Source organism: Paramormyrops kingsleyae, chromosome 10 (assembly GCF_048594095.1).
Source record: "Paramormyrops kingsleyae isolate MSU_618 chromosome 10, PKINGS_0.4, whole genome shotgun sequence".
Lineage (NCBI taxonomy): Eukaryota > Metazoa > Chordata > Actinopteri > Osteoglossiformes > Mormyridae > Paramormyrops > Paramormyrops kingsleyae.
The window spans coordinates 8,792,795-8,819,801 of record NC_132806.1 but is presented as its reverse complement, the minus strand read 5'-3'; the positions used below and the strand labels follow the sequence as shown (position 1 = coordinate 8,819,801).

At 42.8% G+C, this 27,007-nt stretch overlaps 3 protein-coding genes across 4 annotated transcripts; 2 read left to right on the top strand and 1 right to left on the bottom strand.

Annotated features, from left to right (window-relative positions):
• Positions 1–559: 559 nt before the first annotated feature.
• rufy1 (RUN and FYVE domain containing 1) lies at positions 560–7,960 on the top strand. Its single transcript, XM_023833889.2, has 18 exons — positions 560–876; positions 1,561–1,737; positions 1,944–2,061; positions 2,251–2,352; positions 2,463–2,586; positions 2,687–2,748; positions 2,834–2,899; positions 2,997–3,066; positions 3,192–3,293; positions 3,384–3,500; positions 5,162–5,329; positions 5,461–5,558; positions 5,642–5,761; positions 5,860–5,989; positions 6,073–6,167; positions 6,251–6,299; positions 6,383–6,460; positions 6,653–7,960. The coding sequence occupies exons 1-18, from the start codon at positions 579–581 to the stop codon at positions 6,794–6,796; spliced, it is 2,118 nt and encodes a 705-aa protein (XP_023689657.2). The 5' UTR covers positions 560–578; the 3' UTR covers positions 6,797–7,960.
• A 41-nt stretch (positions 7,961–8,001) lies between these two features.
• On the bottom strand, positions 8,002–14,139 carry LOC111855159 (heterogeneous nuclear ribonucleoprotein H2-like). Its single transcript, XM_023833890.2, has 12 exons — positions 14,006–14,139; positions 12,332–12,425; positions 12,087–12,242; positions 11,856–11,999; positions 11,157–11,295; positions 10,083–10,261; positions 9,771–9,836; positions 9,524–9,636; positions 9,292–9,427; positions 9,026–9,109; positions 8,799–8,894; positions 8,002–8,623 (listed from the first exon to the last, which is right to left on the bottom strand). The coding sequence occupies exons 2-12, from the start codon at positions 12,414–12,416 to the stop codon at positions 8,520–8,522; spliced, it is 1,302 nt and encodes a 433-aa protein (XP_023689658.1). The 5' UTR covers positions 12,417–12,425; positions 14,006–14,139; the 3' UTR covers positions 8,002–8,519.
• An 8,295-nt stretch (positions 14,140–22,434) lies between these two features.
• Positions 22,435–25,985, top strand: LOC111855191 (small ribosomal subunit protein uS11). Of its 2 annotated transcripts, none has more exons than XM_023833987.2 (5): positions 22,435–22,577; positions 23,080–23,230; positions 23,574–23,735; positions 25,605–25,681; positions 25,878–25,985. In XM_023833987.2, exons 2-5 carry the CDS (start codon positions 23,082–23,084, stop codon positions 25,943–25,945), a joined length of 456 nt encoding a protein of 151 aa, XP_023689755.1. In that variant the 5' UTR covers positions 22,435–22,577; positions 23,080–23,081; the 3' UTR covers positions 25,946–25,985. The 2 variants fall into 2 exon arrangements, with proteins under 2 accessions (XP_023689755.1, XP_072573355.1); XM_072717254.1 differs by having other exon boundaries at positions 22,547–22,569.
• The last annotated feature ends 1,022 nt before the right edge of the window (positions 25,986–27,007 follow it).

Below are 27,007 nucleotides of genomic sequence, written 5' to 3'. Positions count from 1 at the left end.
TAATGCAAGGCAGAATGTATGTTTAATTTATTCGCCGCATATAACATTAAAGTATTAACCAATATTTTCTTTATATTATATATCGACTATGCCGACAGAATAAGAAACGTTTTTTTTCCGATGACAAACTTTCCCAAAAACTCCGCTGTTACTAAGAGTAAAAACAAGCGCTAAAACCTGTCTTTAGCAAACCGATTGTATTTAAAAGGCTAAACCATAATAGGTATGGGCAATGGCGACCTCTTGTGGTACTTGTAATTCCAATGTAATTCCTAAACGATTCGGTTATATTTTATTATAAAGTAATAATGATAATAATTTTGCTGTGTTTATTTAAAAAAATAAATCCCAATATGACATGAAAAATAAGAACAAAAATACACGAACGCAGAACCGTTCCATTTTCTGTTACAAAATGGCTTTATGAAGCTTATACCGGATTTATAAATTGTAAAAGTTCCAATATTTTTCAGCCTTTAATGAATATAATTTAATATGGGCATGCAATTTGTGGTGATGTAGTGTCGATGTGTTATGTCTGCTCCATATCACACGCGATTGCTCTGGTCTGAGATCACATGGTTGTTTTGGTGAAGATGGCCGAGGAGGCCGAGGCTGTGAGCGGGGCTGTGAACGGGAGCGATGGCAAAGAGCGAGCTTTCGAGGTGTTGGCTAAAACGCCGGAGGCAGAGTCACGGAGAGAGAAGTCGGGTCCGGAAAACAGCTGGTCGGCACCCATTATGTCTCTGGCCCGGAAAGCCACCGAAACCCTGACCGGCGGGGTCGGCTCCGGCGCTTCCTTAAGAGACGGCGCTCCGGCTGCTGGGGAGCGACTGACCGAACAGTCCGCCGGCGATGGAGCCACCAAGCCGCCCGGTACGTGCTGATCACGGTTGGTCCTCCGATGCCGCTTGTCCACACTGCGTGGGACGGGCTGCATTTCGGTCTAACCGGGCGGTACAGCATCGACCCAGAAGCAGTACTTTGTTAGTATACATACTTTGGTGAAAATCTCCTAGAATCAGGAACTAACGTACGTATCCCACTCGTGAAGAGCTGCGAAGTGCTATCCGGTATGTGATCGTGACGTTAACCTTAATTCCCTGCGAATTTCAATATTGTAAGACATGGCGTGGGATGGTAGTGCGAGACAGCCAAGTGGCATCTTAACGGGATTAATATGTTGCATCACAAGTTTAAAAAGAAGGTGTTGTTTTTTTTTTAATTATTATTATAGTGTTCAAGTCACCCCTAAAAGCTTAAACCAGATTCCTTAGACATCAGAACTGACAGCGACATGAAGCCTCGGACTATGTCGGTGTTCTTATCGGAAGGGGTCTTTAGTGTATGAAATCAGTCCAAGTAGAACACCGTCGGATTTTTTTCCTGAATAATGGATGATTGATACGTACGCACAAGTAGTACAGAGCCTGAACTTCACTGCTTAGGACACCTTGGTATTTGTGCTGTTGTTGGTATTAATCATGGTTTGGTACTAACTGAGTTCCAGGGCCCTAACCACCATCCTTCTCTGTGGTCCATGTGTACATTCCCCTCTAGAAGTGCTAAGGGACCCCATGGCAGTGGAGCGCTCCAATTTACTCAGCATGATGAAGCTGAGTGTGAAGGTTCTGATCCAGTCTGCGCTGAGCCTGGGCCGCTCTCTGGATTCTGAGCACCCGCCCCTGCAGCAGTTCCTCATTGTTCTGGAGCACTGTCTGAAGCACGGACTGAAAGGTGGGCTGTGGCACAACAACAGACCACACACAAGATGTTGGGTTTTTCTTCGTAGATGTTCGTTGTCTTTGAATGTTATCATGGAAGCCCTGACTGCAGATCAAACATTAAAGAAACATAATGTTTCCACTATTGCGATGGAGTCATTTTGTTCTTAGTCTCATGATTCATGCAGTGACTCATTCCTGTCTGCTTCCTTTGTGCAGTGAAAAAATCCTTTATTGGGCAAAACAAATCCATTTGGGGTCCATTGGAGTTGGTGGAGAAACTGTGCCCTGAGTCGTCTGATATTGCAACCAGTGCAAGGGATCTACCAGGCATAAAGTAGGCCGACCTGCTTTTTCCCCTCTGCCCTCCTCTGTTTCCACTGTAGATAATAGACACTGGGAGAGGAACTAACATGTTATATCACATGATGACGCTTTAGCTGTTTTGGGTCTTGTTGTTGGTGTTGGGTTGCATCTTTGAGTGTCTTTGTTGACTGCAGCCTCTTCTGTGATGTTCTGTCTTCAGGACGGGGTTGGGGCGCGCCAGGGCATGGTTACATTTGGCCCTCATGCAGAAGAAGGTGGCAGACTACATGAAGGCCCTTCTAGACCGGCGGGATCTTCTGAGGTGAGCTGTGTGCATGTGTGTGCAGCTGCCGGAGAATGTCATGCCTTGTTGGATACGTTAAGCCGATTGAGAGAACAATATTTCAAACTCTTCTCCCGGCTCTTTCTCAGTGAGTTTTACGATGTTGGAGCATTGATGATGGAAGAGGAAGGGATGGTGATTGCTGGGATGCTGGTTGGACTTAATGTCATCGATGCCAATCTGTGCGTGAAGGGAGAGGACCTGGACACACAGGTCGGTTTATGGTCACTGCTTGCTCGTGAACCTCCTGTCAGATCCTTCCTGATGGCTGCTCAAGCTGAGGTGCCCTTGTTCTGTTGTTTGTCGCCCCCAGGTGGCTGTCATTGACTTCTCGCTGTATCTGAAGGACCCCCAGAACAATGAAAGCCTGAAGGAGTGAGTAACATCATCTGCCAACACACATTGTACACTAAGTGCCCCATGTGCAATATCTTTAAACACTCTTTCTGGCCTCTTGTAGCGATGGGAAAATGGCCGCCATTCTGGATCAGAAGCACTATATCGAGGAACTAAACCGTCACTTAAGGTAAGAACTCCATGCAGACGCACTTGCCTGCCTCTTATTTCACTCTGCCCTCCATGCCGTGTGTTTGCACAGTAACACTGCCTTTGTGTGTCTACAGCTGCACTGTGACAGATCTGCAAGCCAAAATGGACTCCATGGAAAAGACCAACTCAAAGCTCATTGAAGAGGTTTGGTTTCTGTGTATAAATCTGTTAAATCACCTAGGTAATACCCAGGGTAATTTAGTCTCCATCTCAGCATGCGTATGCACGTATGGTACTGAGCTGTCACGCCAACTTCCTTTTCCATACAGCTGACCGCTGCAACGGATCGTATAAACGCTCTGAGAGAAGAACAAGACCAGCTGAAGCAGGAGAATGACACCATTATCCAGAATAGCAAGCAAAAGCAGGAGGTGAGGGGGAACCAGGCTGACCTGACCTGACCTGGTCTGGCTCGATTTGAAATGAATGGACCAGGACTAGGTTGTCCCTCCTCTTCCCAGGTGAGCCAACAAGACAACCAGGTGGAACTGGAGACATACCGGCAGTCCCGGCAAGGTCTGGATGAGATGTACAGAGAAGTGTGGAAACAGTACAAGGAGGAGAAGCGCATCCGTCAGGTCCAGCTGTCCCCGTTACATAAAAACGGAACATAAGAAATATTTCCTCAAATGAATAACTGGGAAGTCTATTCCAAAAACCCCTCAATGTTTCCGTGCAAAGAAAGGTTTTCTTTGTTCAGACCCAGACTTGTTCCCATTTGTAGCATTGTGTTGCTGGGCACTTTCACACCGCAAGAACTTTTGTCAGGAACCAGAACCTTTTTCTGGAACGAGGAACTTTTGTTGCGTTCACACCACAGGAACTTGGCCCGATTATCGTTCCTGGGAGGCAGTCCCGGAACCCATTTTTAGATCCTATTCCAGACTAGTTACTCCTCGTTCCTTACTGACTGGTTGTCCACAAGCACTGGCGCCAACTTGAAAGTTACGCTTAAGTGTGGAGAAAAGAGATAAAAGTAGTGGAATTCAGCAGATGGAATTATTTTTGTACCCCAGTTACATTCATCACATCAACAAATACCTTTTTGCTTTAATCTCCATATTTCTGCAGTGGTAACTAATACACTTTTCTCTAATATCGACAGTGCTTATTATGTAGCGGGTCGTATGTATAAAATGCAAATAAATGACTGCGTCCTGTTTTGACCGTGAGCAATCCTCCCAAAATGACTTGTTCATCCTCCACTGTTTGGGGTGGTGGTGTAGTTTCCTGTTAAATTATGTACAGGTAGTTCTTGCTTTCCCAGCTTTCGTTTTATGAGTTTATATGTTTATGGGAATTTTCTGTAGCCAAAAACAAAATTTTCATTTTTCATAATTTAAAAAAAATTTGAACGTAACACACACTGCCCAAAAGTCTGTGTCCTGACAAAGTTTTCAGATAACTTTGTGAAATATTTGACTGTGCATGCCCGATTTGTACCTTGCACGTCTGAACATACGCAACACACACTTTATGGCATATTTTACGATGGTGCCTGATTTGTACCACTTTGTTTGATGCCGTTAATACACCAGGTTAATTTTACTTACTGCTTGTGAGCGATCTTCATCAGCACACAATGGGACACCTGAAGAATAAAACCACCCCATCTACTGAGCATTAAAGTGACCAAAATTGACCGTGAATGTCACAATTTTAGCAAAGTGTTTTTCTCCAAGGATTTTTTTTTTTGTTTAAGCGTGTGTATATTTTTGATTAAATGTTAATTCTAATAATATGTTTCTGCTTCGTTTGTTTATTTGGCAAAAACTTATGAAAAATTTCTGGCTGGAACCAATGACTTGTCGATTAATGAGCAATAATTTAGAATGGATTAGCTCGTAAAGTCAAGGTCTACCTGTATGAAGTTTACCATACGGGTTTCTTTGCCTCTCCCATGCTTATTAACATAAAGGGCCAGTTCTGCAGTGTGAAAGCCATGCATGAAAGTTGCTAGGAGCTTCAAAGGTCCCTGGTTGTAATCGCCCAGGATCTTGTAACCAGGAGCCAGGTTCCGGGAACTTCAGTGTGAAAGCGCCCATTGATTCAGCGCTCATGGAGATAGGGGGTGACGTTGTCTTTATTGGGTACTTGTACATTGCCCTCAGTTGTTACTCCAATATCCCGTATCCCCACCTCGTCCCTCTGACCTCCGTTCCTTACCTCCCTCGTGGTTTTCTGGCAGTAGGTACGCGAGTGCCATGGATTGAAATTGTCGTCTATGTATCTCATACAGGAGTTGGATAAGGAGCTGCACCTCCAGATGGGTTTGAAGCAGGAGATGGAGGTGGCCATGAAGCTGTTGGAGAAGGACATCCACGAGAAGCAGGACACGCTGGCTGCTCTGCGGCAGCAGCTGGACCAGGTCAAAAGTGTTAACCTACAAATGTTCAACAAGACACAGGTACGTTTTCCAGGAGGAGTAGCTGCGATGGTCTTACATTCTGCAGTAAGGTGGGAGATCAGTGTGGAAACCTCAAGCCGAGGAGGAATTTGAGGAGATTCCCTTGTGATTTGCTGTTCGGTGGTGGGCAGGATGCTGACCGGATCATCCAGAAGAAAGAGGAGGAGGCGGTGCAGCTGGAGGAGAGGATTTGCCAAATGATGTCTGCCACAAAAGAGTTGGAGGACAGGTAATCTGCCCCCTACTGGACAGGAGGAACACACCTAATCGCTCGAGTGAGTCTGCATCATGCTACTTTTCTCTACCTGACAGGCTGCAGGCTTCTGAACACACAAGAAAACAGGTGGACAAGAGGGAGAAGGATGCTCGCATGGAGCTGGAAGGACGGGTAGATACCCTGCAGAAGCAGCTCGCTGACCTGGATGCACTGAGGTACAGTCAAGAGAGTGTGAGGAGGGCCGCATGGATAGACTAGGGGAACAACCTGTTCTGCAGCTACGTCCTTTACGTCTGTGTCGCTCCCTTGCCAGGCTGGGCCTGGAGTCGGATCTGCGTGCTGAGAAAGAGCAGCGGCAGCACATGCAGAAAGAGCTGCAGAGGGAACAGGACAACAGTGCAGAGCTTCGCACTCAACTTCAGCAGCTGCAGGGCCTACAGAAGGTATGCGTCCGCGCAGGTCTCCGCGCGTCACGTGGCCCCAGTCACCGAGGCCATCTGTGACCTGTGTCTGTGTGACCTGACAGGAGCTGAAAAAGCTCCAGCAGGAGAAGCAGCAGCTTCAGAAGACCTGTGAGGAGCAGGAACAGACTCTGCAGGAGATGGGCCTACACCTCAGCCAGTAAGGCCAGCACTAGACAGCATGCCCGGGCACCCACCTCTCTCCCGTCTCAGAATACCGTTAATGTTACTGCTCTCCCGTAGATCCAAACTAAAGATGGAGGACTTCAAGGAGGTAAACAAAGCACTCAAGGTGAGATGGTGGCGCAGTGAGAGCTGATAGCCTTTAGACGGGATGGCGGTTAGGGAGACCTGAAACATGTCTGTGTGTGACAGGGCCACGCCTGGCTGAAAGATGACGAGGCCACTCAGTGTAAGCAGTGCCAGAAGGAGTTCTCGATCGCTCGCAGGAAGGTACGCCATCTGTGCCCTCAGCATACAGCTGCTCATTAACGTGTTACCTGATAATGCATAATGTATAAATGGTAAATACTTCAAATCTAAGACAGTGAGTAGTTTGGGTGGGACCCACGGCTGCAGAAGCCCAGAGCGGGATACCCAGTTGGCAGACTTGACCAGACCTGTCTACCTCCCTTGTTCCCACAGCACCACTGCCGCAACTGTGGCGACATCTACTGCAGCCACTGCTCCAGCCACGAGTTGGCGCTGCCCTCCTACCCGAGGCCCGTGCGGGTGTGTGACACCTGCCGCTCGCTGCTGCTCCAGAGGGTCTCTTCCACACCTTCCTGACTGCTGAGGGACACACTCCGGGATGCGTGTACGCGTTCTCCCCACGCAGATGCCGAGGGCTGGCCTGGGGGAGGCAGGCTGTCCCATTTAGGGATCACGCAGAGCCGTCCCGCTCACGCTGGCTGAGATCTTCGGCACCAGGACCCATAAGATCTTTTCACACAGTTGTAAAAGTCACTGTTAAGAGTTTTTGGAAGATTCTGGGTGGGTATAGTTATTTCAACCTTTAATTGAACTAATCTGATCTATATTCCTTTTGGTAAATGGTCTGGCCACTGTCTCACTAATGCAGTCCTTTGCCTATAAGCTATGTAATTCGATGCAAATTTACTTAACTGTCTGCTTTAATTGTTCCTGCACCGTGTCTGAAATTTCATTGGGATTCTAAGAAGTGAGGCCACTCTCCTACTAGGTGGTGACAACTACAGGGAATATTCCTGAACTCTTCTTAGAAGGGCTTGAGTCAATCATTAACATCAGAAAGTCCCACAAGACCTGCCAAAGGGTGCGAGTAATTTGTCACCATTTGTCACGTCAGTGTTAACTTGATGTATATGTTTGTAGATGTATCAAATACAAATGTGAAGGTGGTTATATACATATAGAAGCAATTGGTGGAAATGCTCTGAATGGTGTTAAAAGCTGGTCTGACCACAGTCATAAGGGGTGGTTTGAAAATCAGTGTGAGGGACTACTGTACATCAATCCGATTGGTTAACCCAACAGAAGGATAATACTATTCCAGTCACTGCACAGGGGTCCCACCCACCATTTCAAAAGCTTGTGTCCCCAGTCACCTTGAGTCCCTGACTAGGGAGTAGATGGACAAGTGGCACTTGACCAATGAATGCAGTGCTTTCCTGGTAGACGGGACTGAACAATCACGGGAAGTATTTTACCAATAAATAATGAAGTACGGGTAATCGAATGCTTGTTTGAACCAGTTCGGTCAAATGAATTCTGCAAAGTTATGGTAAAAAACCATTACCAGCTAGGTAATAAAGATGTATATTTTAAGGATATAGTATGTTATCTGGTGTATAATTTGACTAACAAGCCATTTTTATTAAGCATGTCCACTTTTCTATCTCACATTTTATATGAGATTATCACTGGAGGTACTTGTGCAAACTAAATAAAGCCTTTATGATAAACGTTTTGGAACCACTGTTGTCACTGGTGTCATAGTCAGATCACTGAGACTCTTCCCACGTAACAAATTTATTTCTCTCTGCAATACAAGAACCACAGAGGAAAGAGGCAATGCAGTGAACAGAAACATCCATTGACTGCATATTCAGGTAACCCCTCAATAAAAAACAAAACAAATAAACACTATAAAAAGCACACACCAACACTCCAACCTTAAGTGGGAAACAAATTTGCAAGGTAAACAAAAATCCATTGTAAGCATATTTACAATGTGCTGCTCGACACCCAGAGCAAGTCACTCTGGTAGAGGTGAGGGCAAGAGGATTTCCCCGTACACCCCGTCACTCATACAAAGCTACAGATGGCCTATGAGCAGGGCATGCATACAATAAAAAAAAGAAAGGAAACCCACATAGACTATTACTCCTCCCAGTCGATTAACCCCCTTCACAACCACACTTTACACTGCCCTGAATATTAGCTAAATAAGAGATGAGCAATCTTAAGTAACGGTATTTCCAGCCCTGACCACAAAATGAGAATAAAATACGTGAGAGCTGCCCGCGGCGGCCTACATGCCCCAGCCGCCCATGCTCATTCCGCCCAGGCCGTTCATGGAGCCCCGACTTCCTCCACCACCTCCATAGTAACTGCTGCTCAATCCGCCCTGATTACCTGACAGGAGAGAGGAATTGCACACACTATAGGACCCGGCGCTTCTTCACACTGCCCGGCTGGAGGGGGGCAGGGACAGAGGCAATCAATCACATGCAGCCAGCCTAGCACACACTACACCTTCATGGGTGAGGGCAGGCCCCCGCCACCCTGGCCCCACAGAGATGAAACTCACTGTAGTCACTGTACCCGCCCAAGCTGCTCTGGCTGCTGTAGCCCCCGCTGTAGCCCGAGCTCATCTGGCTGCTGGGGCCGTACGATGATTGGTTACCTGCAGGGAATGAAACTGGCCAATAAGAAGCCAAACCCCTCCCAGTGTGTTTAGCCCTCCCCCAACCTCGACCTTCAGCGGGGAGGTGACTCTCATGCCGCGGGAACAGTGAGGGTTGAGGTGACACTTACTCATGGCTCCCATCATCTGGCTCCCATAGCCTCCGCTGCTGCCCCCTGCAGTGGAGTTAAGGAACAGCTCGACGTAGCGGTGCTCTGTGGAAGGCAATGTTACAATGTTAGTGTAACGCGGTGGCCCCGCCTGCGACTGCCCCGCCTGCGACTGCCCCGCCTGCGACTGCCCCGCCTGCGACTGCCCCGCCTGCGACTGCCCCGCCTGCGACTGCCCCGCCTGCGACTGCCCCGCATGTTTGAATCCTCATTTGCGTTCAGCTCACGCATGTGGGCCTTGTCCTTGGACATGGCAGCCACGGCGTCCTCGTGCGTGGCGAACTCCACATCCGCTTCTCCCGTCACTCGTCCGTCTGGGCCGACTTCGATGTGTACGCGGGCAGGGTTGAGCGGGGAGAAGAACTGCGAGGAGGCGGAAGGGGACAGACACGGATTTACGGCAGCCGGTTCTCCTGCACGCGGCGCACCAATCAGTCATAAACCATGAATAGAACTCACGTTGTAGATGTCGGTCTCTGACGCTCTGTAAGGAAGGCCTCTCATGTGTACACAGTGACCTGTCGTGCTCTGGAAGTTAGAGCCCCCGTCGCCATAGCGACCATCTGACACACCTATGGGAAATGGGGCCAGATGAAGGGTGATGAACTGAAATCTAAAATCCCTTTCACACCGCTATTGACTGCTTATTTGAAATGTATTCCTCTTGCACGATTACCAATGGCATGAGCAACAAAGCGCAACGTACTTTCAGCGACTCGTCCAAACCGCTGGCACTCATAGCCTTCACTGAAGTCATCATAACTATCACAGCCTGAAAACACAAAAAGCAACCGCTTAACCAAATATGTGGGCTTGAGGTATTCCATAAAGGGGCACCAGAGGGCAAATGGGCATCATAGGAGAGAGAGGGGATCCACTTACAAGTTCTACCCCTGAACCTCCACCCTGGCCTTACTAACCCCCCACCATATGCACCAGCTCAGAGAATTACAGGGCATCTTGCACCAAGTCGTCGTCCTTCCTCCAGATATGATGGAAGAAGGAAAAACGGTCTTACCTCCGCCGTAGGTCCCGCGACGCATTCTGTCAAAAGAGGCACCACGGCCCGCGGAGCTGTAGCCGCGACCGGCGCCGGGCCGATCATAGGGCCCAGGCCGCTGCACGCCTAGGCCCTTCCTGGCGGGCTCGTAGTGCGTCCGCACCTCGGCGCGGCTGCTCTTGAAAATCTCGATGTACCTGAGCGTACAGAGGAGACAGGCTGAAACGGAATGCTACGGCTGGGATGTGAGCAGCCAATCAGAATGAGCCAGTGTGTGTCTGTCGCGTCGTTAGAAAATCTCGGGTGGGTCTGTATGTCAGCTAACCTCTGAAAGACAGTGGAGAAAAAAGTAGGCCCTATCCCACACAGCCTTGCAGCGATTTTTTTAATTCTCTCTTTCTGGACTAAAATTGCAGTGTTTCATTACAATCTTTAAAGGTGTGCAATACTAAAGAATACTAGAGAATAAAACAATAATAATTTAAAAAAACAATACTGATTATCCGAGACACAGCTAAGCATGAGAGTAGCAGTGTGTCAACAGAATCATTCTGGTGGTGTATGACAGAAGAGCTCATGCAATTCAGATCCTGGTGACCTTTACCTGTGGATGTAGGACTCTGACCCCTGTTGTGAGAGGCTCTTTGGAAGGGGGGGGGTAACGTCTACAACTATGTCTACCTGAGGCTTAGTACTGAGCGACTCATCTTAACTAACCTCATTCCCCCATTCTACAAGTGATTACAGCCAAGGGCCGAGCTAGGTGTGTCAGACCAACATCCCCAACCTGACAAGTGGCCTCCTGTATATCTATTAGGTCACCCGCACAAGAAATAAAATAAAATAAAAAAAGATGTTGATCGCTCAGCACTAATTAGAATAACCTGTAGATATTTAAAGTGCACTATCACAGTGCTTCAAAGTCCCACAAAGGCTGTGAGTGAACAGTGTCCGTGTATGTATGTGTGGACGGGCGCATTAGTGGGTCGCGCGGTTTGTACTGCGGTAAGTGGTCACGTGTCATTTTACGGCAGTGGAGACGTACACCATAAGAAAAGCAACTTATCCAGCCAACCAACCAACCATCCCCACCTGTGCCCTATCCTTTCCTTGTGTTTCTTTAGAGCCTTTTCAGCTATATCCTGTGAAGCAAACTGCACGAAGGCCTCCCCCGTACTCCTCCCCTGGAAGTCCACCGGCAATGTTATCCCATTTGGCACGATTTCCAACCCTTCAACCCAAGGACAAATAACCCCAGCGGGGAGCATTAAATCACATGCCCAAGCACAATGATCCTCTAATGCTTCTCTTCTTAAAAAGAAAAAAAAGAAAACACAAAAACACACTCAATACATTATACAAACCAGGTTCTCTTTGTCACCATTTACTTACTGTACTTAATGTATTTTGGGAACATAAAATAAACGAAGACAAATGAAACATGTAGAATGCCTCTTGCCCCCACTTATTAGAAAAACTAGAGCTTGACCTGATGGTAGTTCAGTGCAGCTATTTTAAAAATGGTGACTCTTACACAAACAATAAAAGGATGTTAACATTAGGGGGAAGAGTGAGCAGAAGGAACAAGGCAGGTGACATGGGGAGAAGGGAAAGGAGAAGTTGGGAAAATGTTTCGTAATTTCAGACCTACATGATCATTAGGTGCCAAATTAAGCTGCAGGAAATGGGGCCGACTTTTGGGGTGACACAGCATTTCAATTTTGTCTTATGTTATGTTTTAATCAGTTCTGTCAGACTGAGCATTAAAGGCACAGAAAAGACCACACGCACCTGAGAAAAACTGGACGATCTCCTCCTTGCTGCAGCCGAAGGGCAGCCCTCGCAGTCGCACCAGGCCATCGCCTGTTGTCTCTGGAGAGTTTGGACCAGTGTGCTTCAAGACCCAGTCCATCTCAACACTGTTGGATTTGAAGACTGGGAGGCAGCAGACAGAGGCGCCGTCAGCCCGTTCCGTAAGCACCGTTAAACAACCATCAAAGCTAAACAGAAACTTTTCTGCACCTTCTACATATCTGTGACCCATTGTTTCCCTGTCCTTCTTGAGGGCAATCTTCAGATCCTCTTCAGACTCCATCTCCACAAATGCCTCTCCACTGGGGCGGCCCTCGCGTGTGTAAGTGAAGTGGATGTTTGTGCCGCTGTCAGCGACTTTACAATCTATAAGACAGACGTAGTGTGATACAGGCTGCAGAGACTGGATTAACCCACATGTAAATAATCGCTCACTTGACATGAGGGGCATTTACCAGAGAAAAATCTCTGAATTTCGTCCACGGAACACGACCAGGGCAGGCCCCGTATGCGAACCACAAATCCCTCTCCATCAGACATGTTTGATACCTGTCAATCAGACATGCAATGGAGAGAACGGATAAAGGGCTTCTGCAAAACAGCAAGGATAGTTAACTTTCATAAGACACAATGACCCAGAGCAATAAACATACCCACGTATAAAAAAAAGTAGAATTAATTAAATCATCACATGTAGCGTCCCAACAATTGATTCTGCACAAAATGTTTCATATACTGAATCAATTAATATGATATAGTACTCTCAAAACAGACGGGCGAAATTAGGTTATTATCGATAATCGGTACTGGCAACCCGGTAGCGATATCTAACAGTGATTAACCGGCAATTATCGCCTTTGTGGGGGACGTGGGCTTAGGCTACACGCAAAGCAAGATAACATAAGGATTTAAAATATGACTTTCAGTTCAGCCTTCAAGCATATGTTCCCAATGCAAGAAACTTGGTTATTATTGCGCAGTGTTTCACAATCATAGCCCGTTGCTGTAACTGTGTTCGCCATTCTTGTTCGACGCCACAGCACCAACTATCTTCCACTGACAGCCAGAATGTCAGGTGCAACCTCCTGGTGGGAATTTCGTGCTTCCCAACTTATGTGAATGGTTGAACAAGACAAGAGCGTAATACTGTTAATAAGATAAGGAAACTGCCTGCAGCCTTGATAACACAGTTACGAATTTAGTCGAGATTTCAGAGGTTCGTCAAAAAGTCAATTTCACCCTCAATTTTCCACCAGCAGTCTACAAAAACACTACACTAGGTACCAAAATAAAGCTTTAAAACATTTTCAGTAAAGTCGTAGCGAAATCCCACAATCGACAGCGAAACCCAGTTTTAGGAAAGAACACGAGGTTTCAACTGGTCAGGTCTAGTGGTACCCCAGCTGGCATAAGTCCGTTAAACATAATGACTTCAAGTCTCTATCTTGTATAAAGATAAAACATTCTGACTTATTAAACCTACCCTGGGTCAGTTTTCAACATTTAGCAGACGGTATCTAGCAAAAAGCCAATCATTTAAGATTCATCAGCACTGCGCTAACGTGCGTGCATTGGCGTCCCTGCCGAATATAAATGGACACACACGTTTGGGTGCCATTCGGGACCCAAGCAACCTGTTACTACTGGCTAGCAAACTTCATTACCCCAATCTAAATTCGTTTTGTAAAATAGAAGAATTTTTAATCCATCCCAGCTATCTGATGTGGCGTGTCTATTTTAATAACTGGCGTACTACATCCTAGGCGCCTAATCTAATCTTCCTAGGAGCTCGGGGCAACAGGCCATGACTATCTACGGCGATCGACTCTCAGTCACATTTGGTGCCAGAAGACGTTAAAAAAAATAACCCCCAGTATCAAAAGTACCCTAATGGCTCTGAACTGCGCTTTCCTCCGTTTAAAAAAACGAAACCAACAGCGCGGCTACTCGGAGGTCCTGGAGAAGGCCGCAAACCTCCCGAGTTAGCTTAGCCACCTAGCACTACAAACAAAGACGCGGTCGAAACCGGGATACAAACTTTAATATCGCCGCGTAACAAAACGCGAGCATAATACATGTTGTTACTCAATACTCTCGATTCTGGATGACCTCCCGAAGCACCTACTCACCTTACTCAAACAATATTCGTCGCCGAATCCTTTTCCGTTAATCGCCGCCTGTACAAATCACACCTAAAAGACTGTCCCTGTTGTTACTGACCTGACCTGCAGCTCATGTCCGAATTACAGCGCGCATGTCCGCGCATGCGTACACACTTAGTCAGACATCGATTGCGTTTTCCGAAATGTAGGCTGTTAGGAGACTGAACATTAAAAAAATAAATTACTAAAAAAATACAATAAAACGAACACAAAACTAAATTAAATTATTTTTAAAAGGGGGAAAAGCGAGGGGTGCATTATTTATATTCAATAGGCTATCTGTATTCTAGCACAGGGATATCATTTTTTGTAAGTTGCAATTTATCCCCAAAATGTTAATCGCCTTAGGAATATAGAAAATGTATGCTTGTGTTTCAATTTCAACCTGAACCCAAAATGAACACGTATAAGAACATAAGAAATTTACAAACGAGAGGAGGCCATTCGGCCCATCAAGCTCGTTTAGGGATAACTTAACTAATAGCTCAGAGTTGATAAAATCTTATCTAGTTCTGATTTAAAGGAACCCATGGTTTTAGCTTGCACTACACTAGCAGGAAGACTATTCCATACTCTGACTACACGCTGTGTAAAGAAGTGTTTTCTCAAATTCAGTTTAAAATGTTCTCCCGCTAATTTCCACCTATGGTCACGAGTTCTAGTATTTAAACTAATATTAAAGTAGCCATTTGGCTGAACGGCATCCAGACCTGTTAGAATCTTATATACCTGGATCATGTTCCCCTTAGTCTCCTTTGCGCGAGGCTGAACAGATTCAGCTCAGCTAATCTCTCCTCATACTCTGCCAGGTATCAGCCCAGTCACTAATTAAATCAAGATTCCGTTGTAGCCTCTCTGCTGCTAGATCAGTATCTGCTACATCACCCACCTTGGTGTCGTCTGCAAATTTAACCAGTTTACTGTATGTATTGGTGTCAATATCATTAATATAAATTAGGAACAATAATGGTCCTAAAACGCAGGCCCACTGTGACATTGTGCCTCTAATAACTACCCGCTGCTTCCTGTCTGTTAACCAGTTTTCGATCCAAGCTGCTACAGTTATTAACATCCCTGCAGCTTTGAGCTTAAGCAAGAGCCATTTGTGGGGAACAACATCAAAGGCCTTCTGGAAATCTAAGTAGATCACGTCGTAGGCCTTTTTGTGATCAATTTCTCTTGTAGCTTCCTCAAAGAACTCAAGTAAATTCGTTAAATAGGACCTACCTCTCCCAAATCCATGTTGGCTATCCCTCAGAATGTTATTTGCATCCAGGTAATCTACCATTTTCACATTGATTATAGCTTCCATTACCTTTCCAGTTATGCAAGTTAAACTGATTGGCCTATAGTTTGCTGGATTACTTCTATCCCCTTTTTTGAATATGGGTGTTATATTAGCATGCTTCCAATCAGAAGGTACCACACCAGTAGATACAGATTTCTGAAATAGTAATGTTAAAGGTTGACTAATAATATCCCTCATCTCTTTTAAATCTATAGGTAAGATGCCATCAGGGCCCTGTGATTTGTTTATTTTGAACTTAGCTAGGCTTAGTACCACATCAGCCTCAGTTATACATATATTGGTCATAGACGCTGTATTTGTACTAAACAGTGGCAGGTTACTTGTGTTCTCTACTGTGAACACCCGTGTAAAATAATCATTAAACTCATTTACTATATCAATTTAATTTTCAATTATAAGACCCTTACTATCCTGCAGATTAGTGATTTCAGCTTTTAGAGCTCTTTTGGAGTTAAAATATTGGAAGAAACTTAATGTCATCCTTTCTACATCCCTCTTAGCGAATCTAATGTTATTTTTTAACTCAACCTGTAGACTTAGATACTCCTGCTTTATTTTGAAATTGTTAATTTCCATTTGTGGAAGAGAGCCCTTTTCCTTCTGACTTTATAACATTCCAACTAAGTTTCAAAACTTTATGTCATGGGTAAATATCATTAATCATGAAATTCTTTCACTTTAGGAACCAAAGGGTTTTCCCTAACAGTCATAAGTTTTTGCACACTACATGTTGGTCACACTTTACTTGAGGGGACATTAATAATATAGTTGTACATGCTTACTTAATGCATTAATTAAACAGTATGTAGGTGTTAGTTACATACTGATACAATGCTTATTCATCATTAATCAATCATCACAATTCATGTATTCAATTCAGGCACTATATTAGTTAACACCTAACTAATTAGTTACTAACAGTAAGACCACTTGAGGGGGCAAAAAAAAAAAAAAAATTCTTATTTACTACTCAAGAATGAATCATGAACTAATATAGGTTTCCCCATGAAATACATGAACCGCCATGATTGATGAATGATCAGTACTTAACAAACGCTTCGTTACTGGTTAATTAATGCATTAAAGAAGCATGTAATACTACATTATTCATGTAACCTCAAATAAAGTTACCCACACGTTCTTACCACTTTCCCATTTATTTGATAAACTGCAGATTATTATACACTACTTTTTCAAACTTTTATTACAAGAAAGAAAATAGAAATACTTAAAACAAATGTAACTGACTGGCTTTGAAGTGTAATGTAACAATTTACTGTGCATTGTAAGTGCCTAAATGCAAGTGCCTAAATACGAGTTTCATCAAAATAACCTCCCCTTGCCTTTATCACAGCTGCACAGATTCACAACATCCTTTCTAGCAATTTTTGGAAATAACTTGTGTCTAAACCCTCCCAGCACCTTTTCAAGCATGCAAACAATTCTGTATCATTTGTAGACGGACACTTTGAAGTTGTTGACTTGTCGCATGGATAGACTTTTGACTGTCCACAAGACCGGATCACAAACCTTAATACTCTGGTGTTTGTGTTGTTTAGCCTATAGTAGTCTCTTTTTCTTGCTAACAACACAAAGTAAAGGTTTTCTGGCAAGAACTCAACCATGCAGTGCAGCTGCTCTCCGTCTTTGCTTGACTGTATTAAGAGATACCGCTTTCCCTCTGTTCACATTAATCGCAGCCTTCAGACCTCTCCAGTCAACTTCCGATTTCTTTTGCACATCACAACTAAGTGTTGATCTTCAACTTTTGATGTCACCTCCTTCGCCCCAGACTGTTTCCTGTCACTATTGCTTTCTATCAACCTTTTTCGCTGTAAACAGTAGGTCACTCCATGCTGAGAGACATTTAACTTTCTGGGTATTTGGTGATGAGAGAACCCTTCTTCAATAAAAAAATTCAATTTGAGCCCTCTGTTCATTTGTTAGTTGTGTAAAAACTTCTGACTTAACAATTGTGATACAGAGGAAGATTGAAGCCAGGTGCAGGCAGTACATCAAACCTCTAACAAACTAATCTGGAACAAGGCAGACAAGTGATTAGCGTTTAGTTTATTAAGACACAAACATGAGAGGCCAAGAGCAAATTAAGTTCTGACATTAATGAATAGAATTCCACAAATTGAATGTCAAGTCACTAAGGACAGACCTGATATGTCTGCTTCAAAACCAGTAGTTTATGCCCTTGTGGCAAAACAATTTGTTACTGCAAGCTATAAAATACTGAAAACCATGCAGTTACATTTAAGTATTTCTGATATTTTCTTGTAATAAGAGTTCGCCAAACCAGTGTATTGTTTCATTTTCTGAAAATCCGAGTGTGGGCCCAAATTTCTGGCCCGTAGTGTAAGTCAAATGAAAGAAGTTTCCTTTAAATCATGGAAAGAGTATGAAATGCTCATGTCCGACATCCTGTTAACTGGCAGTGTGGTGATGGCATAGTCAAATTCTAGGCTGTCCTTCAACTTTAAATGCACTAGTTAACTGTTTCATCCCATGAAACAGAGCAGTATTTAATGTCCCTTATAGAAAGAATGCCTCAAATTTTCTCTGCTGTTATAACTGCTAGAGGAGGTTACTTTGATGAATCAAAGATATGACATTTTCTTGCTAATAAAGGTACTCAAATGGTGACCATACTGTAAATTCACTTGTTAGCAAAGAAAATTTTTAGTAAATGTTAAGTGAGTGACAAGCAAATATAGAAAATCTCAGTGTGTGCAAAAACATTTGACAAGTACTGTATATAATAATAATTATATATATATATTTTATATATATATATATAAAATATAGATATCTTGTTCTTATAATAACCACTTCTAATTTATGAAAATATTTGTTTGTAAGGGCCAACCTCAACACCTTATTTTTACAGTTTTTTCCATCTAAAAAGTTATAACCTTTGATTAAGAATTTACCAGTTCTTGGTACACAAGAGGAGTACTGCATTTCCCCTTTGATCATATTTGCCAAATATAGCTTTTACCACTGTGGAATATTTCTTAGCTGAACGCTGCAAATTGTATCACCTACAAAACTGGTCATAATCTAAAATATTACTATCATTATCCATGGCTCATAGCCCTCTTTCCATCTGTATTAGTACGAGAGGGATATAGCGTTTTTCGAAGGAACGAACAGGCACACCGTCTGTTCAGAAATATTTTATTAAAAGCAATACAAGATTATCATATATCATAAGCTGTTAAGAGTAATCCTTTTATTTATTAAAATGCTGCAAAGCTATTCACACTCGGACGTGCCATCATCACCCACCTTCACACATGGACCAGGGAGCCCCTTCCAGTCCTGGCAGGAGACCAACACGTGATTCCTGAGAAGTGCTGGGCGATGCATGCTCTATCCCACAGCTGAGCTCCAGTCAGCACTGAGCTCTCCCCCTTCCTTTATATTAAATTGGGTGCTGTCTAAGATGACTGTGTGCGTGTGGGCAGGGAATGAGCTGGCCAGGCTCACCCCTCCCCTCAGGCTGTGCGCTCTTAGTTCTTCAATCCCATTGGAAGCAAGACAAGCGTCCTTGGGCAGTGCTTTCACTTCTTCGCGAAGACAAGACAAGTGTCCTAGGACAAGATAAGCATCCCGGAAAACAATTTATACAAATAATTCTAGGAAAACATGTTACACAACTTGACCTTGGCACAATGATATGGGTGAATCATGAACGTACTGGAGGATGCATTAGAATCCCAGGGTGGTTAGGCCATACACAAACAGAATCATTCAATACCTCCATCACCTCATATGTATGTCTGCTAGGTGGAGTTGGAGGTGTGCCGAACTGTGAGTACTGGCGTTGAACAATCATAACTTTCAAGAACATTTCAGTAATAGAAGGACAGTGAACAACTCTTATTAATTTTATGCTATGTGGGCGACGTAATTGCCTGCAAATTCTTTCTCTTACACCATCCAATTGTAATAAAAGATTGAGTTTCTTTTACACAAAATGCAGGCCTACTAACTGTTCCAAATGAGAAAGTTATGCATAACTATGCTTGTACAGAAAATTCCAATACATTCACACTTGCTTACCACTGAAATGCAGACAGGTTAATCAACAACTTCAATGGATGAAAATCACAAGCTAAAAGATAATTAGTGTCACCAACAGATTTAAATAACTGTGGAAACTTAAACCACAAAGACTGCTTACTCTTCAAAGCTGCCTGTAACTATCTCAGCTTCACAGCACCATTTCTGGCCTCCTAACCAATTGCATTTAAGCTGTCATTATTTAGAGATTTAACCAAATCACTCTTCATAATGAAATTATGCCTATTGGTCCAAATAAAATCATAGTGCAAATGCTTAATCATTTTTATTAGTCTATCACACGTTTCATCTTCAGTGGGCCACATAAACTAATCTTGATAACCCATTTATGCTATTCTTATTTTTTTGTAGCCAACAATTCACTTGCAAAAATGAAAAGGAGAGGACCAACTGCATAACCTTGTTGAAACCCACACTTCACTTCACTTCAAATCTTTTAGTAGTTCCAAAGTATAATGCAAACTGAACTTATTTCCTCATATGACATTGAAATAATATTAATGAAATTTAGACCAAAGCCAAATTTTTTTTATAATAAATAGATGTTCAATTCTGTCAAACGCTTTACAAAAATCTAAAAAAGCGTTTCATTAATATTATTATCCAATTTAGTATTAAGTCTACTAGCAATTGTGTAAGTAAATGCAGTCCACATTCAATACTGACTGGCCTATAAATCATTTGTCTTCACTGGTTTTTGCAGTAAAGTAATTGAACCCTGTTTAATTGTAGTTAACAATGTACTGTACACTTTCTTTAATTACTTGAAATAATATGTCTTTAAGATCCTCCCATAAATATTTAGAAAACTTTGTTGTCAATATGTCTTGACCCGGTGACTTACCCACCAACATTTTCTTTGCAGCATCAAGCTCTTCTATTTTTAACTTTGACTGACATAACTCTTTAAAATCTGAATCAATCTGTGGTATACAGTATGTCTGAAATGCAAGCATAACAGTTTTAAATATCTTAAGCCCAAGCAGAGAAACTGAATACACTGAATTTGTTTGTACCTATGTCATATAAGACTGTGACCTGTGGCCTGTACTACGAAGCGGGGTTACTGGCTTATAGAGGTAACTTGTCGGATTTAAGGTAGCACCGTTTAAATGGACCTCATATTCGTTCATTTACATTTTGCCCAGACTACCTTAAATCCGACAAATTACCCTGATAATCCAGTAACCCCGCTTCGTAGTACAGGCCACTGTAGTTTGCAAACAACAACAAACAACAGAAAACCACTGTCTGACGTTATTATGCATGTTGAGGAAGAATGCCAGACAGGAAGTAAAGCTGCAAATATTTCTGTATTTATAAATCATAATGGATAGAAAGAAAGACAGTGATAAAGAGAAAATAGTGCAGTTACAGGCTAATGGTAAAACACTAGAGATTTAAAGGGTAGTACACAGAGACCACTGAAGCAGATTCTCATTAAATATCCCTTACTGAGCAGTTGAGAACCAATTGAGAAAACTTATAAAGTGACTTTAGTAAAGTGATTTTTACTGATGAATCAATGGTGATGCTGGGTCTTGTATGATGAGGAAACTCCTACAAGACTGAGATGACAAGAAGCAGGGATTATGATCTGAGCAGGATTGTCAGCAACAAAGGCACTGGGCCATTCAAAGTTAATGACAGCATGAAGCCCAACAGTGTGAACTACTGCACACTACTGGAAGGTACATTCTTCAGATGTCCCACAGCTGATCTTTTAAGAAGAACTGCATCTTCACAAAAGTTAATGCATCTTAGCTCAAAAAGAGCCGGGCAAGCTGAAATTTTGACCACCATATTCATCTGACCTGAACCCCGTTGAGAATATGTGGGTGCTGGTGAAAAAGAAAGAAAAAAGCTTTTCAAGAGTGGGAAACAATACAAGAGCATCTCAGATTCAATTCAAAATGCAGTCCAAGCTGTGACTCCAGGTACCATCAACACTATACAAGTTCTATGAATGAAACACTGATTCAGATTATTGAAAAACAAGTGATTAAATAAACATGTAAAGTGTTTCTTGTTCCTAGGTAAAGAAAAGACCCTTAATATTGTGTTTCTGTTCATAAACTTTGAGTATGGTTTCAACATCCTACCTTTTTAAATCAATAAAGCGCCCCATACACAACATCAGCAGACAGCTATTTTTAAAAAAACATATATTCATTTGAATAGCCTAAAGCAACTTGGATCAACAAAAGGCTTCTGTACTGTCTGAAGCCTGCTTCTGTTTTCTGTTTAGCTAGATGTATCGGTGTGGCTGGCAGCCAAAGCGCCCGTGTCCGCTCAGGGCTCCGACACCTGTACCCGTTTATTCTGCGTTCTTTTCTTTTTCTTCTGCTCTTCGTTGACGGCTGATGAGTGAAGATGAGGGACGGCTTACTGTTAAAGTTTATTTCTGCTGTTTTATCAATAACAAAGAAAAAACACTGGAATGAATATACTGCTGTTTGTGCTAGGCCTATACAGTTCGTCCACGCGCCGTCAGCGGCTCTCATTTCTGACAACTAACTACAGATATCTGCAATTATCAACTGAGAAAAAAACATATACCAAATAAAATTCACTTTAATCAAAAGTTCACACACATAGTCACAAGATCACAATAACAACTTATCTCCACTCAGAGTTTTCGTTTTTTATTTGTTATAACAAACAAATAAATTGTCGATGCAACTGCTGGAACATTATCTCCTGGCTCGTGCCACGCCAATGACAGCCTTGTTGCTATGACGATACTTAACAAACCACATTTGGAATATTTTTTTCTTCTGTACCAATTAGGATTTGGTTAAGTTCAAAGTAGCTATGAAAACCACTTCACACTAGTCACATAATCAAATATGTAACTGATAAGTAAAAAAAATGAAGGCAGGAGTCCACATTTATTACAAACACATTTACGCGCTGCACGAGAAATTAGCATCGTAAAATTCCGCGACAAAATCCCTAAGTTTGAAATCGCGTACACACCCCCGGAAAAGACGTATACTTACGTCAGTGACTTTGGAAAGGGGCCCCAATGAGGAAGAGCGTCGTATTCATTTCCGGGGCATGCTTGTGACCTTTCAACTCGGTTACTAAAACTACTTCCTTTCTTGATTTGGCTTTCCGAAGCGAAGTAAGAGGGTATGAGTTCTTATCCGCAATCCAATTAAATCTTTAATGTGATTTTATTGTATGGCTATTTTTTTAACATTAGTTTGTGTAATTATGTGATCAGGGTTGGATATATATTATATTAGCCTGATTTAGTTTTGTAAAAAGGAGAAATATGGTTGGATGGTTACAGCGTTGGGATTCTTTACGTGCTAGGCCGCCATATATATTCACTTCAGTTGTTACGAAACATGGAAGTAGCGGCACTCTATTTTGCCGTTGCTTTTGCGAAAATTAGACTGTGAAATTGAGTGTTTACCGTTTTATTTGAATATCTGTTGGTTCTTGTCCGAGATCTTTATAAGCGCATATTGGGTTGAACGTTTCGCAGTATCTCGTTTAACAGCGTGATGGCAGGTTCCCTATACGGCCAGGGCCGTTTCGGATGCAGATTTGCATCCTGTGGTTCGCTTGAACGCATTTTGTTGGTGACTTCGGCCTCACGACGCATGTGTGTGTGCGCCGTTTGCAGAGATGGCACCTCGTAAGGGAAAGGAGAAGAAGGAGGAGCAGGTGATCAGCCTCGGTCCCCAGGTCGCCGACGGCGAGAACGTCTTCGGAGTGTGCCACATCTTTGCCTCCTTCAACGATACCTTCGTGCACGTCACTGATCTCTCTGGGAAGTAAGTGATACGCACATGCCTGTGCGTCCATTCGCTTTTTTGAAATTTGTGTATACTTTGCTTCCGTATTTACATGCTTAAGCATTTACTCTTGTCTATTAAAGATGAATGCTGGAGTACGAATTTGGTGTGAATTGATTGGCAGGACTAATTTTAATAAGTTTAACTAAGTATTTTTCACACGCAATCATCAGGGGTCCTAAAATATATTCCACCGCGGTCGTCTCTGCAGACCGGGGTTGGGAACCCTAGTCTAGGAAATGGGAGTCCCTAGAGCAAAAGTGCTTGATAGGAAACGTGAATGTAACCTTACAAGTTTTGCCTACTGCTCCTCGTCGCCAAGGGAGACCATCTGCCGTGTGACCGGTGGGATGAAGGTGAAGGCGGACAGAGACGAGTCCTCTCCCTATGCCGCCATGCTGGCTGCTCAGGACGTGGCCCAGAGGTGCAAGGAGCTGGGCATCACTGCCCTGCACATCAAGCTGAGAGCCACTGGGGGCAACAGGTAGGTTCATGTAAGCCCATCTTAGCGGGTTCAGTTTGGTCATATGCTTTTTTTTTGCTCCTAAAATGCATGCACTATGAACTATGAACTATGTTTTTTGGTGGACCTGGAGCAATTTTTTGGTGTTGGGAACCTTGCTCAATGGCTCAGCAATGATAATTTTTTTTCTTGACCCTGGTATTCAAACTGGTGACCTGCTGGACACAGAAAGACTCCTAACCCGCAAAAACCGACTTTGTTACATAGTAATTAGTACTGTTTACTATAATCAAGCTTTTTTTTGAAATATTACTTGAGGGCAGATTTGTTTTTTTGTTTTGTTTTTTTGTTAGCTGATGGTTTTATTGGATTTCATTTATGTGTAATGATTCATCTGAGTAAAACAATGGTTGATGCATCTCATCTGTTAATTATTATACACGTAGTCACATTAAAGAAAAGATTGCTGTTTTCCATGCAGTATTTCCTTAACAGTATGTGTACACAATATTTTTGTATTGTTTTCTCTATCATAAAACATCCTTATAGAGTAGGTATATCCGTATCTGTGAAACACCTCTGATGGTGTTTTGTACCTTTGTTCCAAGTATGCAGAGGGAAACGAAAGCCTGTATTTCCCTAAACGGAATAAGGAGGGGGAGTCATGGCAATGAATGCGGCAGTAGATTGCATGATCATCTTTACCCTTCTGGTGTTCGTGGCTAACACTGATGCCTTTGCTTTCTGTATGGCTTCCTGATTAGCCACAAGATTTTTGGCAGCTGCTTACTGTAACATGGGGTAAAGATGAGTAATGTGATTTCACACGTTTCTTGTTTTAGCAGAGTATTTAATCTTGGCTCGACAAATTTTTTATCCAGCTTGTTTTCCCCATCAACTCCATAAAAACCAGTGTGTCCAAATCTGCTTTCAAGGTGGCTTTTCTCTCATTCTGCCATGTCTCCCATCCGAATTGCACACCTGATGCAAAAATTTAATGTAGCTTCAGCAAGGTATACTATTATTTTAAAACTTTTATATAAATTTATTTAATTGTATTTTTGAAAGTGCTTCGCTGTTTGCAAATATGCAAGTACAGCTATTAAGTATAGACAATTATGTTTCTGTTGCATGGGTTCACTCCAGTTTGTCCACCAGCAGACTTTGTTGTCCTTTCACTTTGACTTTGCTCTCAAAACAGGTGATCTTTGTTTTTTTTTTCTTAAAAAAAAAAAATAAAATCTAAAACATGTTTGGCTAATGGTTGTAAAAATCAGAAGCCTGATAAACATCAGGAAAGTTCATTGGAAAGTTCCTCATTTTAAGGCATTAGCCTTCAACAAAACTGTTTAAAAAATACTGTAATTTGAAAAATGTTTTAAAACAATACGAACCAAATAACAACACTTCCTTGCCTTTCCCCTCTCCCATCTTCCCCATGAGAGGCCTAATCGAATGCTTTGATTTTTATCTGCTACTGGGATACTGTGTAACATCACGACTGCAGCTCTTAGTTTTACAACCAGGAATGGGTATTATTGGTGTCTATGGAGTGTCTTTAATTTTAACACCCAAAAGGTATATTGATATAATTGTCATCCTGTGTATCTTTTCAAAAATATATCGTAAAAGTTGGATATAACAGGCAGCCCTAGTTCTGATACGTAGCTTCAGGTGGAGCGTGTGGAGGAGAACCTACCAGTGTGGCACAGAGATCTTCTGGGGTTTTAGCTTTCCTGTGTTCAGTCAGCTGGGTTCTTTAATGTGAAACGTGTAGGTGTGTCAGGCTCCTTAGTAGGATGTGGGGGGCTAATCGATGGTTGAATCGTATTCTGTTCAAGGGGTGGTTGGTTTTTATGTATTTAAGACTAACGAAGTGCATTGTTTTAGAACCAAGACCCCGGGACCCGGTGCTCAGTCTGCTCTCCGCGCCTTGGCTCGCTCCGGCATGAAGATTGGCCGCATCGGTGAGAGCGCATGCATCCGTCTCTGCAGCATAGTCGTAAATGAGTCTCGGCATAGCTACACTTGCACATCCTCTCAGATCTGTGTTTTAATGTCCAGTATCTTTTATGGGTACATAACGGTTGAATAGCATGTGATGGTTTTCATTGTTTAGCTTCCCTGCACTGTTTTCTGTTAATTCCGCTGTTTCTTCTGCAGAGGATGTCACTCCCATTCCATCAGACAGCACCCGTAGGAAGGGCGGACGTCGTGGTCGTCGTCTGTAAAGCGTTTCTTTCATGGTCACCCAATAAATTGTTAAATAGACGCCCTGTTTTCTTTCTTGATGCTGGAAGTGCGAATGTGCCTTTGGTCCTGCTTAAGTACACTTGTGCCATATGTGGTGTGTTGTCATATTCCCCACGTCATACCAGCTATAAGGTTTGTTGCAATGAAAGCACTATATACCTGTAGTCTGAGTGATTAAGCAAAAGACTGACATAGTGGTATGTCAGTATTCATCCTCAAATAGAAATAAATGGTGTTAGAATGATAGGCTTTGGGTTTGTGTAGGAAATAATATTCCAGAAACCCTGGCTAAATTACTGTTCTAAAGTGCAAGGTACCCGCAGTCATGGAAAACCTGGAAAAGTTTTGGAATTCTGAAAATTTTTCCAGGCCCTGGGTAAGTTTTGGACTTCTTGGATAGAGAGGAAAAGTTTTGGAAACTAGCCTTGCTCATTTTGTTCCCCCACTTCGTTCCACAGCACGCTAACAGAAATGTACGAGTGGAAGTCAATAGTTAACTACCTTGGTACACATCCGTTTCCGTGCAGAATTCGTGTTTTTTGAGATCGCTGCTTTTTTGCTTGTTCCAGTTTTTATGATTTTTATTTTTTTGCACGTATTTGAATTTTATTCAGCAGTTTCCTGTTTTTGACTCGGTTTGCCTCTACCAATCATAAGGTACATATAATTTTAATATTTAATCATTTTACAATTATAATAATTTTAATAATTATTACTGAAACTGCTATATATTTCCATTAATGACACAGTGTAATTGTAATAGGGCTAATTGAGCCTTTCCTGGCAGCTTTGAAAACTTAAGCAGGACCAAAGCTGTCCTGCAGTGTTTGGTCGTTGCCACTAGAGGGCACCTGAGCAGTTTGCTTTACGTGGCCACCAAGTGCTCTTGCATGAAAGTGAAATTGTCACACTGTTTGCGAATGGCAAGATTTGCCTGTCGCACTGATCAACTAAGAAACATTTGGTTGCATTGTGTGAGTCGCTATGTTAAGTATGATTCTGGTGTATGTAAAGTAAACCTCACACAGCAATATTAGCTG

Bases quoted from the DNA above. Each gene is read 5' to 3' on its own strand.
- rufy1 (XM_023833889.2), top strand. From the start codon at position 579: ATGGTTGTTTTGGTGAAGATGGCCGAGGAGGCCGAGGCTGTGAGCGGG. The intron at 2,353-2,462 runs GTGAGCTGTGTG...GCTCTTTCTCAG, and splicing joins GACCGGCGGGATCTTCTGAG to TGAGTTTTACGATGTTGGAG. The intron at 5,559-5,641 runs GTAATCTGCCCC...TCTACCTGACAG, and splicing joins ACAAAAGAGTTGGAGGACAG to GCTGCAGGCTTCTGAACACA.
- LOC111855159 (XM_023833890.2), bottom strand. From the start codon at position 12,416: ATGTCTGATGGAGAGGGATTTGTGGTTCGCATACGGGGCCTGCCCTGG. The intron at 8,895-9,025 runs GTAAGTGTCACC...CATTCCCTGCAG, and splicing joins CCAGATGATGGGAGCCATGA to GTAACCAATCATCGTACGGC. The intron at 8,624-8,798 runs GTGAGTTTCATC...CTCTCCTGTCAG, and splicing joins GGGCGGGTACAGTGACTACA to GTAATCAGGGCGGATTGAGC.
- LOC111855191 (XM_023833987.2), top strand. From the start codon at position 23,082: ATGGCACCTCGTAAGGGAAAGGAGAAGAAGGAGGAGCAGGTGATCAGC. The intron at 23,736-25,604 runs GTAGGTTCATGT...GCATTGTTTTAG, and splicing joins AGAGCCACTGGGGGCAACAG to AACCAAGACCCCGGGACCCG. The intron at 25,682-25,877 runs GTGAGAGCGCAT...TTTCTTCTGCAG, and splicing joins CATGAAGATTGGCCGCATCG to AGGATGTCACTCCCATTCCA.